We start from the raw sequence: 16,314 nt of genomic DNA on the forward strand, positions 1-16,314 counted from the left end.
TCGGGCATACACATCCCAGGAAATGTTCTCTTTCCTTCCCTGAGCAGTGTTCAACCACATACACCTGCTGTGCGTGGGGCCCGAGGAGGAGGGGACACACATTGAAGGGGCCCCCCAGTCTCCATGCCTGGGGATGTTTCAGACTGTCAGGGACACCAAGAGTGTTGGAAAGGGACACTAAGAAAATGCCCCCCAAGGGGCTGGGACAGCCAACCGTGGGTAGCAGTGTGGAAGTGAGACATCTCCCTGGCTGCAGGTGATCACACCAGACCTCTCAGGGCCAGGAACTGTGTCATCCTTTACCCACCCATCATTTACCCATCATGTCCCCAATAAGCCCTTCCTCAGAGCAGTCTGTAAAGTCAGTCCCCCTGGCTGATCCAGGTTCCCACTCAGCCCTCAGGGGGCTGAAGGCCAAGGATGGAAAAGTTTGAGGCCAGGAGATGATCCAAGTGACAAGGGATTCCCCCAGAGGTCCTGATCTCTGCATTCTACACAAGGGTCAGAGGGTGCCTCTGGAGTCATACTGCCTGGATTCAGGTCCTGATCTCATCGTTCAATGGCTCTGTGGCCTGGGACAAGTGACTCAACCTCTCTGAGCTTCCATTCCTCCCCTGCAGAATGGGGACAGTTACTAACCCCTACCTCATAGATTCATGAATTCATTCAACAGATGTTTAATTGAATACCTACTATACTCCACTCTGCAAATAGGCAAAAATCATCCCTGTCCTTGTGGAGTGTACATTCTAGTGTGGGGTGGGCAGAAGACAGGTAATGAGAAATGGAGGTACCGAGTAAGTAAAGTCACATTATGTGTTAGAGCAACCAAGCCAGGAACAGGGATGGGGGGAGCCTGAGGGGTGTGGGGGTACCAATAAATAGGGTGGGAGGGGAAGGCCTCACTGAGAAGATGACGTTTGAAAAATATCTGAAGGCGGCGAGGGATTGAGGCAAGCAGATGTACAGGGGAACAGCCTGTGCAAAGGTCCTGAGGCAGGAGCCAGCCTGATGTGTTTGAAGACTAGCAAGGAGTGAAATAAGCAGGGGCTAGAAGATGGGGTCAGAGAACTGAGGGTGTGGATCCCAGGATCCTGAGGGCTCAGAAGTCCCACTACGGGCTTTGACCTTCCCTTGGTGTGAATGGATGGCTGAGCAGATTCACTGAGCTCCTGTGTATGGAGAGCTTGCCTGGTATGCAGTAAGTCCTCCATCAACTCTGGCTCTCATTACCTTCCCGCTCCATTAGAGGTTAAACTGTTTATCCCTAAAAATTATGTTGAAGCCATAACTGCTAGTTCCTATGAATGTGACCTTATTTGAAAATGGGGTCCCTGCAGAGATCAGGTTGAGATGCGGCCTTGCTGAAGTAGGGAGGGCCCTAATCCAGTGACTGGGGACCTTATAAGAAGAGAAGACGGGGGCGCCTGGGTGGCTCAGTTGGTTAAACGACTGCCTTCGGCTCAGGTCATGATCCTGGAGTCCCTGGATCGAGTCCCGCATCGGGCTCCCTGCTCAGCAGGGAGTCTGCTTCTCCCTCTGACCCTCCCCCCTCTCATGTACTCCCTCTCTCTCATTTGCTCTCTCTCAAATAAAAATAAATAAAATCTTAAAAAAAAAAAAAAAGAAGAGAAGACGGACAGACACAGAGGCAGAGATCAGAGGGATGCGGCCACAAGCCGAGGATCAGCTGGGGCCTCCAGGAGCTGGAAGAGGCAAGGAAGGATTCTCCCCATAGAGTCTTCGGCAGGAGCATGGCCCTGCAGACACCCGGCCTCCAGGACTGTTAGAGATTATACATCTTCGGCAAGCCTAGGCAAGGAACACAGGCTGCCCCAGGAATCAGGCCTTCAAGGGCAAGGATGTTCCGAGACTGGTGAGCAGGCTCCGGGGTGGGGGGAGCTAGCCCTCCGGTCTGGGGGCCGTGCCCTGGGCGCCTTACCATGTGTCTGCAGCTTGGCGCTCAGGCGGGCCTTGCCCGGGAGCCCGGCCTGCAACAGGCTCACGCTGTTGTGCTCACTCCAGGCAGCGAGCTGCAGGTGCCCAGCACGGTGATAACAGCTCACGGAGTAGTTCAGGGAGGTGGGCCCTGCCGAGATGCGTCCAGAATGCTCAAAGCTGGAGCCGCCGCTGGGAACGTCCACAGAAGCCTGGAATGACACGCGGACAGACCCATAGTGCTGCGGTGGGGGGGCGGAGGGGAGCCGAGACCCCGTTGCAGGAGCCAGTTTAAGGAAGAACAAGGTTACATGCGCTGTGTTGTTGGGTGGGGCGTGCTGGCCCCAGAGTGGCTGCCTATAGCTATGGGGTTTCCATCTGGGGTGGGGAGAAAGTTCTGGAATGAGAGAAGGGTGGCACACCGTTGTGAATGGACTAAGCGCCCTGGAACTTTAAACACTTTAAAATACTTAAAATGGTAATTCTTCTATGTCTTATACCACAATAAAAAAGTTGGCAAAATATACGTAACTTTGGAAGATTTTCTTTTCTTTTTTTTTTTTTTAAAGATTTTATTTATTTATTTGAGAGAGAGAGAATGAGAGAGAGCACAAGAGGGGGGAGGGTCAGAGGGAGAAGCAGACTCCCTGCTGAGCAGGGAGCCCGATGCGGGACTCGATCCCGGGACTCCAGGATCATGACCTGAGCCGAAGGCAGTCGCTTAACCAACTGAGCCACCCAGGCGCCCCCTTTGGAAGATTTTCGACAGGGCATGAGCTCTCTAAGTCCCCTGGCAGCCCACCCAACCCATTTCAGCTCTCCGCCTGGCCCCCGAAGGCTTTGCGTTTGCGACCTCTGCACCCCATCCGGGTACGCGGCATAAAGCCCCCCGCTGCGTGACGTCAGCCACTTTGTAAAAGCAGGAGAAGTTGCCCCAGCCTTCAGTGATGCTGGCTGAGCACCTACTATGTGCCGGGCCCGGTTCTGCACCTAGAGATGCAGTCCTGCACGAAACACAGGCATGCGGAGCCCGTGCAGCCCGGATGCCGGCTGTGGGAGACGAGACCAGGACGAGGCAGAAGGCATCGTGGGCCCGGTGATGGGAAGATGATGGAAAAGAGAAAGCGATCAGGGAGGGTGTGAGATTTTAAGAAATACCCAGGCGTAGGTATATACGTCTCTGTCCCCAGTTCCTGCTCATACTTGGTCTGTGATCCCCGTTCCCGACACAGAGCTCCCACCCTTGCAAGCTCCCCAGTGAGTGGGGGAGAGGAGCATCTTACACAGAGCTCCTAAATCCCTTAGAATTTCCTGGGTGAGACAAGCGCCTTTTGTTCTACTGAGGTGACTCTCGGTGGGCTCCCCAGAAAGACCAAGCCCTGGTGAGAAATTGGAGCCTTCAGCCCCGGCCCCCATCCTCAGGGAGGGGAGGAGGGGCTGCAGAGTGAGTTAACGATCCATCATGCTCATGGGATGAAGCCTCCATGAAAATCCCTCAACTGTGGGGCTCCGGGGCTCTGGGGTGGGCTGAACACATCCACGTGCAGGGAAGGGGGCGCCGGCAAATTGGTTGTGGGTGGGTTGGCGGGGGTAGTCCCCATCCAGCTGGTCCCAGAAGTGCTCTGAGTGGCAGAGGAGAAACAAGGGCATCTTTACAGAGGGTCCCAGGGGGTGAGCTCAGAGAGGGGACAGGACCAGATCTCTGCACGAGGCTTTCTGGGGCCAGGCTGGTGTCTGAGGAACTCAAATGAATGTGGAGGGGCTCTGGGTAGAGACCGAAGGAGGCAGGGGTGGAAGGCGGGGGCCCAGCTAGGTGGCTGGACCCCAGGTGTGACCTCAGGTGGCCTGGAGCAGGTGACAAAGCTGGAGGTGGGGAGAAGGGGTCGGGCTCCAGGTTCATCTGGGAGGGTGCACCAGCAGCATCTGCGGAAGGCGGGGTCTGGTGTGTGTGAGTGAAACAGGGGTGGAGGATGACACCGAGGGTTTTGCCTGCGCTGCTGGGGGGGATGAGGGGAAACGGGAGGGGCAAGGGGCGGGGTTGGGCAAGCCGGGTGCCCACCAGGCCCCAAGTGGGGATACACAAGCAGATGGATCTGCAGGTCTGGGGCCCAAGGGAGGGAGCAATGGGGAGCTTCACTGAATGGATGGTACCCAAGTGAGCCACTGGCGCGGCCCGTCCAGGGAGAGAGCGTGTGGAGGCGGCTAAAAAGGGGGTCGAGGACAAGCACTGGGTCCGCAGGGAGGCTTTGGAAAAGGAGAATGTGCAACCATCCCAGGGGCGTGGTTGGGCTAGGGAAAGGAGCGAAAGGAGCGTTATCCCCAGTTTCCAGAGGAGGAGACTGAGGCTCCGAGGAGTTCTGAACCTTATTCCACCACCCCCTTGACTCCACCATCCTTCCAAGAATGTTTGTTGAATGCATGCATGCATGCACGCACGGATTTCCATTACCACTGGCGCTCGCCGAGGCTGACCTGCAGGCCCAGCTTGTCCTCCACCCACAGCGTCCGCAGCACGGGGATGTTGTGCTCGAGGGTGTAGTCCAGGGAGATGTGCTCTGGCTGCTGAGTGAACATCAGCTCCTCGGACACCTGCCGGCGTGGACGACTGAGACCTAGGCCTTGGGCTGGGCTGTCCCCACAACCCCCAAGACCCCCCAGCTCCCAGAGGCCCCACTCGCAGAACTGCACACCTGTCTGCCGTCCAGTGCGACCCGCAGGGAGCGTCTGTAGCCGGGTCCATGGCTCTCGGTGGCCAGCTCCAGCAGCACCCAGGCGGGGAGGCCCAAGGGGCTGGGCTGGGCCGGGCCATGTGTGAGCAACATCTCCACCTCCTGCTGGCTCTGCAGAGCAGTAAGAGAAACAAAAACTCAGTGCCTGGGAGGTGGCCAGGCTTGCCCACAGAGGGGAACATAAACCGCTCAGGATTAAGTCAAGCCTCCTGTCTCCCCCTCCCTGTTGCCGACTGCACCGTAGAAAAACAGGAGAATTTCCAGCAAATGCAGTGAGTGCGTTTGGGATGCCTGATAGAAAGTAAGCGGCAAGCACAAAATTCACTGGGGAGGAGCCCAGGAAAAGAACCTCAGAAAGAAAGTCTTCGGCGAGGTACAGGGAAGGACCCACAGAATGTTTGAGAAGGACACACCTTGCAGGTTGGGTTGCAGCAGGAAGGAAAAACACCTGGCCCCGAGACAAATAAAAACTCCCGAGACAGGGCGCCTGGGTGGCTCAGTTGGTTAAGCGACTGCCTTCGGCTCAGGTCATGATCCTGGAGTCCCGGGATCGAGTCCCGCATCGGGCTCCCTGCTCAGCGGGGAGTCTGCCTCTCTCTCTCTGACCCTCCCCCCTTCTCATGCTCTCTATCTCATTCTCTCTCTCAAATAAATAAATAAAATCTTTAAAAAAAAAAAAAAAACCTCCCGAGACATTCAGATGATGCTCACAGAATGACGTGCAGAATGACTTGCAAGGTTGCTCCACACACTTAAATGATGGTTAGTGACTCTCCCAGGGAGCTCTGGGAAGGCCAGCGAGTTCACATGAAATCAAGCAGGCAGAGCTGAACCTACACACACCCTCTGATCTAGCGATTCCACTCACTGCGTGTTCATTCAAACACATGCAAGCGTGCTTGAGGCAGTGCTATTTGTAAGAGGCAAAAACTGGACACTTACATCCCTAAGAATTGAAAGCAGGGTCTTGAGAAGGTATCTGCATGACCGTGCTCATAGGAGCGCTACTCACAATAGCAACCTGAGCATCGGCTGACGGATGATGGTATTACTCAGCCTTAAGAAGGAAGGACATTCTGACACCTGCTACAGCATGGATGAACCTTGAGGACATGACACTCAGCGAAAGAAGCCAGTCACAAAAAGATCCTGTGTGATTTCACCTGTAGGAGGTACCTTGAGTAGTCAAACCCAAAGAGACAGAAAGTAGAAGGGGGGTTGTCAGGGGCTGGGGGGAGCAGGGAATGGGGAGTTACTGTGTCATGGGGATAGAGTTTCAGTTTTGCAATGTGAAGAGAGTCCCAGAGATGGATGGTGGGGAGGGTTGCACAAGAACGTGAATATTCAGAAGACTAATGAACTCTATACTTACAAATGGTTAAGACGGTAAATTAAAAAAAAATTTTTTTTTAGGTATTTATTTGTCAGAGAGAGCGCGCACAAGCAGGGGGAGTGGGAGAGGGAGAAGCAGGCTTCCCGCTGAGCAGGGAGCCCGATGCGGGGCTCGATCCCAAGACCTGATCATGACCCGAGCCAAAGGCAGACACTTAACTGACGGAGCCACCCAGGCATCCCGAGATGGTAAATTTTATATTTTACCACAATAAAAAATTTTAAAACAAAATAAAAACAGGTACATGATTAATTCATAAGATGTACAGTAAAAGGATGACACCACCCAAAAGCTAATTGGTAGAACAGACAGATGATTTATAATATACACGCACTGTGGAATACTATACAGCAATGAGGTACGTTTGGCAACAAGCCATGCAACCTCATAAACATAATGGGTTGTTGTTTTAAGATGTGCTTCTTTATTTGAGGGGAGGAAGGAGGAGGAGAGGGAGAGAAAGTCTTAAGCAGACTCCACGCTGAGCGCAGAGCCCGACGCGAGGCTCGATCTCACCATCCCGAGATCACGACCTGAGCTGAAACCAAGAGTCAGAGGCTTAACCGGCTGAGCCCCCCAGGCGCCCCGCACAATGTTTATTTGTGTTTAATTTTAATTTGTGTTTAATTAATGTTTGACAAGAGAAGGGAGCTGTGAAAAGGAACACGCTGTGTGCTTCTACGGATGTGACAGTCAAGAACGTGCGTGCGTGGGGACTCCTGGGCCTGGCTGGTGAGTGGAAGGGGGCCAGAGGGGGGCTTCTAGGGTTCTGGTCACATTCCGTGCTTTGAGGTAGGTGGTGTTTGGTTTGGGAAAATTTCACCAAGCTGAGCATTTTTCATCTCTGCACCCTCCTTATAGTATTTATGTTGCACTTCGATAAAACTTTTTTTTTTTTTAAGCAAACAAGCAAGAGAAAAGCGGGGGGCCGAGGGGCTTCTTCTTGGAAGCCTCATTCTCCACGTATGGGTCCTGAGGCTCCCATCTCCCGGGGCCTCTTTGGAGCTAGGAGAGTGCCCGGTGCTTCTCCTCGGGCCTCAGCACCCCTTCCCTGGCCGCCCCAGGCACCCCGACGCCCGTGCCTTCACCTCTGTAGCCTTGAGGATGAGCAGCCCTTGCAGTGTGCTGTTGTCGACGGCGACCAGAACCCAGGTGTCCGCAGCCACAGAGTTCACGGCCACGGTCCCAGAGCTGTTGACTCGGCCTGGGAACCCCAGGGCCTGGAGGGGTTTAAAGAGACACGAAAGCAGGGCTCTTGACCAGGACAGGGTTCAAAGTGGTCATCAGGGGTCCCATGGCCTCTCCCTTGAACTGTCCACCCAATGGGGCATGAATGTCTTTCTAGGAGAGAGTTTGTGACTTTGATCACGTTCTCAAAGTGCCCGAGGGCCCCCTGTTGGTAGCTCTCCGCTATTTCCTGAACTTCCCCTCCTGCCTCCCTGCCCTCCCCGAATCCCCAGGGATCCGATTTTGGCAGCCAGGAGAACCCGGTCTTGTGAACCAACCTGCCCAAGAGTCTCGAAACCAGGGGAGCTGGAAATCCTCCCCCTTCTCGGCTCTCCCCCTCCCCAGGCAAACCCAGACATCTGCTCCCAACACACACAGGAACCCTCCAGAAAACTGACAGCAAGGCTGGTACACAGAGCATCTTTTGGCTCCTCACCTTAGCGCCTGGCAGAAGGAGCACCCTGCTCCCCCACCCCCTCTCTCAAACCCCCATACCCCAACTTCCACCCAGTCCTCTCTCAGCCTCTACAAAGGATCCTGAATCTGAGTGCCCTCCCACCTCATGTGCTTTTCATAAAACAGGAGTCCGCGAACGATGGCCCACGGGCCAAATCCAGCCCACCACCTGCTGTGATAAAGCTTTATTGGAACACAGTCACGCCCATTTGTGTATATATTGTTTATATGGTGTTTCGGGCTATAACCACGGGGCTGAGTAGTTACAACAGAGGCTGCACAGTCTGCAAAGCTGAAGATATTTACTCTCTGGACTTTTAGAGAAATGGTTTGCTGACCCTGGTCCTAGCAAATGCCCTTGCCTCTCTGGCTCTGCCTCAGGGCCTTTGCACTGGCCCTGCCTAGAAGGCTCTTTCCCTAGATTTCCACACGGCTCCTCCTTCCTCTCCTTCAAGTCTCTGCTCAAATGTCATCTTGTCTCTAGGGACAATCTTGACCGACTTATAAAAAATTGCAGTATCTGTCCTGTCGTTCATCCCCCATTGCCACTTTCTGCCTCCCCGTAGTCCTTATCACTAGGTAGTAGAGTCTGCCCTTCACTGATGTATGCCAGGGACTGCCTGTCTCCCCCAGGCAGGCATTTACCTCTGCTTGGTTCATGGCTGTATTTCCAGGGCACAGAGTGGGCTCAATAAGTATTTGATGAGTCCCTTCTTCTGGGGTTCAGTCAATCCCCCTTGTTTCTCCAGTGGTCGAAAAGAAGGCCCCTGCCCTGCCCCCTCGAGACCCTGAGGCCCACTCCCCCCCCACACCAAAGTGCCACCTACCTGCAGGGCCTTGCAGGAGCTCTGGGCGAGCACCTGCCACTGTAGCCCACGGTCCAGGTGCAGCTCACCACTGCCCTGCAGCTCACAGGCCCCCACCTGTAGCTCCAGACCCAGCCGGTGCCCGGCCTCCCACCCAAGCTGGACAGTCAGCAAGGCCTCCGGCGGGATGGCCCGCAATGCGGGCAGCGCGTGACTTAGCTTCACTCGGAGTGTGGCCTCCGACTGGTGCACGGCCGCCGCCAAGGTCAGGGAGGCGGTCTGGCCGGCCCATACGAGGGCCCCGGATGCCTCTGCTTCCCCACCTGCGGCCTGCAGGGAGCCAATGAGCTCTGTCCCTGCTGGGAGGCCCAGGCCCTGCCAGACCAGAGGGGGTTCAGAGAGAGGTCCCAGGTCAGGAGCGAACCCGATTCTCCATCAGCCACCCTCTAATCCCTCCAGCCCCCAGCCCCCCAATCTGTGCTTCCCTTGCTCCCCCCACCCCATGCAGATAACAAAACAGCAGTAATCACAAAACACAGCTATCCAGTGTAGAAACTCAGTACCCCCACAGCCTCATGCTAAGTGCTCTGCAGGAACCACCTCTCTTCAGCCTGTTCCCAGCCCTGAGCTGGGTAGTCACTGTCCCCATGTGACAGATGGGGATACTGAGGCTCAAAGAGGCAAAGCGCATGCCCAGGGTACCAGGGGGTACCAGCAGAGCTGAGGTCTGTACCTGATCTATCTGTGCCTCTAATCTAGGCTGTCCAATAGGATAGTCGCTAACGACGTGGGGCTGTTTCCATTTAAATTAAAAGGAAGTAAAAGGAGAAACTCAGTTTCTCGGTTGCACTGGTGAGCACCATGCTCAGTAGCTACATGTGGTTACTGGCTATTGTCCTGGACGCAAAGGAAGAACTTTCCTTCATCCTAGAGCTCGAGTCGGTGGGCCTCCCATGATGCTTTACGCTCTCACGGCTCAGTCGGGTCATTTAATAGCGGCAGGCATCTGTGAGTGCTCGGGATGCGGAGGGGACCAGACCCCATCCCTACCCCCAGGAAGCTCCATCAGGAGGGGGAGAGACAAGCGGACAGGCAGGGTGGCCTGTCCGCCTCAGATGAGGACGCCAGTCCTGTCTGACTCAGTGTCCCCCTTTCTTGAGACTTGGGTTCCCCTCCCCCAAACATCACAGGACACTTCTCAGACCATCTCTTGGCCCGGATAAAGCCCAGGCTGTGGTCTCATAACCAACACGTGCCTGTCCCCACCCTCAGAAGAGGTGAGTGCCCCTCATTGCCTTTCTGCGCTCAGAATTTCCCTGAAAAGACAAATTCATAAATTCCAAGTCTGTGGTCCTTCTGTTGCACAGTGCTGAGTGACCCTTCTCTCTCTCGGCCTCGATTTTCCCGTCCGCCAAACGGGAATACGAGACTAGGGAGGAACCGAGTGTTGGAGAGGGGATCTGGGAAATAGCGACTGGGGTCTCGGGAAGCGCCTGGAGGAGGGAGCCAGCCAGGCCCAGGCCGCACACTGCCAGGAGCTCTGGAGGCCCCTCTGGCTGCCCTGTTGGCTGCCATACCCACCTCCAGCAGCGGGCAGCCGGGCTCGCTGGCCAGTGTCCATGCGCTCTGGTTCCCAGCGCGCTGCTCCAGCATGCCCCGCAGCCGGCATGGCCCCAGCTGGACGGCCAGGGAGCTGCGGGCGGCAGGGCGGGGCCGGACGGCCAGGCTGATGGCGCTGCTGGGTGGCAGGCCCAGGCGGCCCAGCAGGGGCAGGGAGTGGGCCAGGCGCCCGATGACCGAGGTCTGGGGCCCACAGGTGCGGGCCAACTGCAGGTGGGCATCCCCACGGTCACTGCGGAGGCCCGTGGCCAGACTGACGTCGCAGGGGCCCCAGCTCAGGCTGCCCTCGGAGTGCAGAGCCTGCGGAATGCCCGTCACCTGGAATATGGAGAAGTGGCTGGATTTAAGGGCAGCTTCCGAAGCCAAGGTCGGGGAGCTGGGGACGGGCCTGGCTGGGAAGAGGGTGGTGTCACCCTATGGCCTCAACTCCACTGGCACCTCCCTCTGCGAAGTGGCCGATACCCTGGGTACCCCACTGACAGTCGTGGGCTCCAGTTCTGGCTCCAACACTGACTCTATCTTTCTGAACCTGAAACCTCAGTTTATCCATCTGGGAAATGGGGGTTGATCACAGCAACCTGTCACTGGGAGATGTCAATGAGCTAATACTTGGGACTTGCTGGCCAGAGCCAGGCACCGGAAAGCACCGGCTATTGGAAATTCAGCATCGATATCAACGATCGTTGGTTGGAGGGCAGAGAGCCTAAGTAACTTGTCCCACGGGGGCTGACGACACGCCCCGCATGGAGGCACTGACCCAAGATGGGAACGAGAGGGGAGGGATGGGGTTAATTCCACTCTGATCTCCCAACTTCCCTGGGCCCCAGACCCTGGGACTAGGGACACAAGCAGCCCCTTCCTAGAAGGGGTGAGGATTTGGGGAGCATGTCTGAGAAGTCTCAGCATACAGTGCTCACAAAAGTCAGCTGTTACTTCTTAATGTTCTCCTGATTACTCCCAGACACTGAATCCTGGGGGCAGGATTAGCAAGATCAGGAGAAAAGAATCAGCTTGAGCCCCAGAAAGGAAGACAACCAGGGGGCCCCTTTGTGAAAAGGGAGAAAATTAAGTTTGGGTTCCATTTTTGGCTCAAAGCTTTGTAGTCAATGCATCCCCCAAAGTCAGGATGGAAGTTTCTCATGCTGAGTGCAGAGCTGGGTATACAGTAAGAAGTTAATAATATAGAGGGGGGCGGGAGCCCTGCCAGGCCCCTGCACTGCCGGGTGGGGAGGGGGCTTACCTCCAGCAGAGGACAGCGATTCACCAGGGACAGGGTCCAGTTGGTGTGAGTGGTGTTGACCTCAGCACCAATATCCCCACGAGCAGTCAGGGTGCACTGGCCCAGGGCCACCTCCAGCCTGGCCCTGGGGGGTTCATGCCCCCCCACAGACAGCTGGATGTGGTTGTCGGGGGCAACCCCCAGAGCCTGAAGGGGGGGCCATGCGTGCTGGAGGCTGGCATCCAGATGGGTATGGCGGTGGCCGCAGGCTGTGTGGATGTGGGCCCGGGCGAACGTGTCCCCAGAAGATACCTGAGCCGCCAGGCTGGCCGTGCGGGTGTGGACCAGGAGGGAGCCATTCAAGGACAACACAGCCAGATTCTGCCCCCGAGAAAGGCACGGTGAGGCCAAGCAGGTGTCCCTACAACACCCCACCAAGTAGTGGTTCACTCTCTACCTGGCCTGGGTGGTCAAGGGAACCCCCAACCGCTGGGCCACCCACAAACCCAGTGAACAAGCTCTAGTCCTGCCCATGTGCTTCTCTCTGAAGAGCTGAAAATGGCGACAAGTCACGTGTCCTCTCAGAGCATTTCAGGGTCCCTGATGTCCCCCTCCCCATAGGCCTGGATTTGCTGAGCTGCTCTAGAACTGAGGAACGCCTTGATTTCTAGCTCTTTCCCAGCATTCCAGACCACAGCTATCTGAGGGAAGGCCTATCCATTCACCGCTCCCGTCCCAACCCTTCTCCAGTTACTCTTTCTAGCAACCCCCTCCCCCAAGTGTGTGCCATGCCTGCAGCTGCCAATTCCATGTGCCCTGACTCTTCAATTTCATGGAGCGGGGGGAGGCAGCTCCTCTGTCCAGCCCGTTGAAACGTTTTCAGTCCTGACCCACCTATTCTCTTAGTTAACCCTCCCACCATTTAGGCCCCAGTGTGACCCAGCTCCTGTGGGGGACGCTAGCACACGGCCAGGCTAGGATGGCGGGCCTCAGGAGCAGAACACCTCTGTCCTCCTCCTCCAGGCAGTCCTCTGGGCTACATCCCCCTCCACTGCCATCAGGCCACAGAGCTCAGCCAGGCCAGGCCTGCAACCAGCTGCCCACTCAGTTGCCTGCGGAGCCGCACTGACAAGGTCTGCAGGCAGCCCTGTGGTTGCCCCATGTCTAGTGCACCCCGGGTCCAGGAGCCACAGGACCTGCCAGAGCTTAGGGAGGTCTCCCTGTCACGATCTGCCTGTGATAGAGAGGAACCACTGTTCACTTGTGCCCCGGCCCAGGAGAGCTTGGAGCTACCTACGCTGGACCACCATCTGCCACCACTGTCCCGCCTATAACAGAGACCCATGTACCTCGAGAGGCTGCCTGGCGAAGTCCCCCCAGCACAGCCCTGACAGCTGGGCACGCGAGGTGTCTCTAGCACAGTTGACCTGCGGAGACCAGCAGGGCGGGGAGGGGGGCCTGCTGACGGCCACTGTGGGGAACGTAGCAACGGGAGGCCTCTTCCCCCAACCTAGAGCCCACATGGAGCGCACACAGCCGGCTCAACCCCACCTCCCTTTGTGGAAAATAACCCCCCAAAGAGAAGTCCAGAAGCCCGAGCGCTAACCCACAGCATCCTCATCAAACCGAGGGAACCAGAGCTCATGTCCTCACGGGGCCTGCGTGTGCCAGGTTCTAACTGGTTCTAGGAACTGTTAGCAGTCGCTTTTTGCAGATTAGGACACTGAGGCACAGAAAGAGTAAGCACCTTGCCCGGAGTCACGCAACCGGTCAGTGAGGAGGTAGCCTGACTGCAGCGCGCGGGGTGCCCGAATCGCTCGGCCCACCTCCCACACACTGCGGAGGGTGCGGCCGGCCGAGCGCCAGCGCACACGGGGCTTCCTGCTTTTCATTCTGGAGACTAACGCAAGAGTCAGCTGCGCTCGCCCTTCCTTCTGCAGTGTTGAAGTTCCTCCAGGGGAGGTACCCAGAGGACGAGCGGACAGCCAGGGTGTGGGCAGTTTTAACTTTACTAGGTGGGGGGGTGATAGGACAGGTGGAGGAGAAGACGAGTGGACAAAGAAAGAGGACGAGATACAGGCAGGATGGCAGGGATGGAAGGGACGGTGAATGGAAGGGAGAGGGGGAAGCTGGGAGGGAAGATGGGGGCTCAGGGGAGGGGCCAACGTGGCAGGGGAGGGGCCAGGCTGGGTGGGAGGGGTCTAGCCGGGCCGGGTGGCAGGGGCGCAGTGGCAGGAGCCGCTGGGTGGGGTGACCCCCACCCGCGAAGTTGGAGAGACAGAGGCAGCTGGGCTGCACTCGCGGGGTGGGTCACTCACCCTGAGCCGCGCGGGCACGGTGCCCAGCAGCGCCGAGAGGCCGTGGTGCAGCTCCAGGGCCAGCCCGTGGTGGCCGCGCTGTCGCCTCGCCTCCAGGGCCACGCGGAGCTGCTCGCTGTCCACGCTCGCCGTCAGCCCGGCCGCCACGCGGCGTCCCGTGCTCTGGGCAGAAGCGAAGCTGCGGGTGTCCCTCGGGCCGCTACTCCCCCCGCCCCGCCCCGGGGCCCCGTGCCCAGCCCCCCACCCACCGCCCCCTACCTGGAAGTGACCTTGGCTGTCCATGGAGAAGGGGAGGCCCCAGCGCCTGAGGCTGGGCACCGTGTGGGCCAGGCTGGCGCGGAGCCTGCTGCCCGGGGCGCCGGGGGCCGGGCCGTCTAGGCCGAGGGCAGCGTCCAGCTGACCCCACGCACTCCGCAGGGCCAGGCTCGCGGAGAGGTTGGAAGCCCCGTGGGTGTGTGACAAGAGCATCTCTGCCTCCGAGGGGAGTCCTGGGAGCAAAGGGAACCACAGAGATGGCTGAACCCAGTCTGCACTCCACGGGAGCCCTAAGCGGGCAGGGGGTGGGTGGCCGTGAGCCCACCTTCTCTCTGCAGGGTCGGCAGGCCTTGAGGCAAACTCCGGCCTCTCAGGCCCCACTTCCCCCAATATACCTGAGCAAAGCATATGAAAGTGTCAACATGAAACCATTTCCGATCCTCAGCAGTGATGATTTCACCAGGTACCACACTCACGAGTGAGAAGGTCAGGTGTCCCCTTCTCATTTCTAAGCCCCCCAGGGACAGGGACTGGCTCTCACAGAGCAGGAGGGGAATGGGGCGGGGGGCGGGGGTCTGATCTTTCGCTCTCCCCTAGCTGCTGCACCTTTGGGCCCCGCCAGGCCTTACTGAAATGTCCCCAAGAAGCTGGGTGTCCTATTTCCTATCTGTGGTACAGTAGCATATCGTGGAGGCCCCACTAGACCAGCTTCCAAGACTGAGAAGCTTCAGGGGGGCCCTGGGGGAGGGGGTGGCAGCAGGGGCTCTCTGCCACTGGGTTTGGAAGCATATCAATACTCAGGAACTACGACTATCCCTGTATTGTGTGTTCTGGATGAAGAACAGACGCCGGCAGGGGAAGGAAATAGAGCTGGAAGCTGGAGGCTCCTTTCTCTCCCCCCTCCCTTGGCTTCAGGAACTGGAAGCCGTTGGGGAGGAAGGCATGCGGCCCTGTCCGCCTCTCCTACCTGCCTCACTCAAGGTGCTGATGTTGTGGCTCAGGCTGGCTGAGAGCTGGCCGTGCCCAGGACCCCAGGTGCAGACCCCGCCCAGAGCCAGGCTGGCCGTGTGGGCTCGGAGGCGGGCCTGGCCCCCGAGGCTCCCTGGCTGGGCCTGCAGTCGCCCTCTCAGCCAAAGCTCTCTTGGCAAGGCCTGGCTGCTCTTCTGGGGAAGGATGCCGGTCACACTGTGCACGCTGGTGCTGTTCCCTGCCTTCTCATGCTTGTCCCGCAGGAGGAAGCCCAGCACAGCTGAGTCAGCAGTGATCCTGATGGTTCCTGCAGAGGATGGCAGAGAAGGTGTCCAGAGCAAGGGGTCAGCCCAGGGGACTGGGCTGCTCTGGGCAGGAGGGAAAAGGATCCTAGGGTAGGAAGCTCCTAGATCCATGATGTAATTCTAACTCTTGTCAGGGTGTGGGGCACATCTGGGAAATGGACCAAATTAAACCAGCTCCCTCCTGGGATGCTCTGAGGACCAAGCAAGCTAATTCACAAACAAAAGGGCTTGGGGCGGGGGGGGGGGGGGGGGGGGGGGCAGGGGGGAAGCAGCATGCCTAACAAGGGGTGTCCGTTAATACCGGTGCTCAATTCCTGCTCAAGAGAGTCACAGACCATAGTGATAGAATGGCCCCATTATACAGATAACAAAACTGAGACCCAGGAAGACTTGAGGGATCCAACCTGGAATTCTAGGGGCAGAAATATTGCTCAGAGGTCTCATCCATCCAGAGAAGAAGATCCTACACATTTGGGCGAATCCATGCCCATATATAACTCACGCAATAGGGAAAATCTCGCTCGTATCAGAACCATTTCAATCTCCTGCCCTGACCAGTTTCTTTCAGAGCCTCGGTGTGGTCCAACTGCCCTTATACCTCCCCTCCTATCATTCAAGGTTGGACTCGTGGGTTACCACCTCCATGAAGGAGGCCCTTGTGCACCCCTGGGCTGCTTTAAACCCCCTTGTTCTGTGCTTCCAGACAAAGAACTCATGCAAATCTCAATCACAGAGTACAGAGCACTTTCCACACTGATAGAGTTTCTCGCAGAACCTTGCGATCATCTTTTTACAAATTCCTTACATTGTAGGGCCCTATGTCACCATATCCTCTAAGATACTAACCAGTTAATCATGGATAACCAGAGTAAGAGTTCACTAGACTATTAAGAAGCGAAAATGATAGGGCGCCTGGGTGGCTCAGTCGGTGAAGTGTCTGCCTTCGGCTCAGGTCATGATCCCAGGGTCCTGGGATCGAGCCCCGCATCGGGCTCCCTGCTCTGCGGGAAGCCTGCTTCTCCCTCTCCCACTCCCCCTGCTTGTGTTCCCTCTCTCGCTGTGTCTCTCTCTGTCAAATA

General features: G+C 57.2%; 1 protein-coding gene across 1 annotated transcript in view; it reads right to left on the reverse strand.

The window, feature by feature from the left end:
* The window catches only part of LOC110587774, a 134,370-nt gene that overhangs the window by 27,654 nt on the left and 90,402 nt on the right, over nt 1–16,314 (reverse strand). Inside the window, exons 39-43 of the mRNA XM_044915264.1 lie at nt 14,929–15,237; nt 13,965–14,194; nt 13,707–13,868; nt 12,738–12,815; nt 1,943–2,150 (exon numbers count right to left, since the gene is read on the reverse strand). Coding sequence (XP_044771199.1) covers nt 1,943–2,150; nt 12,738–12,815; nt 13,707–13,868; nt 13,965–14,194; nt 14,929–15,237 — 987 coding nt within the window. The remainder of the gene's footprint in view (nt 1–1,942; nt 2,151–12,737; nt 12,816–13,706; nt 13,869–13,964; nt 14,195–14,928; nt 15,238–16,314) is intronic.

The sequence above is a fragment of the Neomonachus schauinslandi genome, chromosome 5 (assembly GCF_002201575.2).
Source record: "Neomonachus schauinslandi chromosome 5, ASM220157v2, whole genome shotgun sequence".
Classification (NCBI taxonomy): Eukaryota; Metazoa; Chordata; class Mammalia; order Carnivora; family Phocidae; genus Neomonachus; species Neomonachus schauinslandi.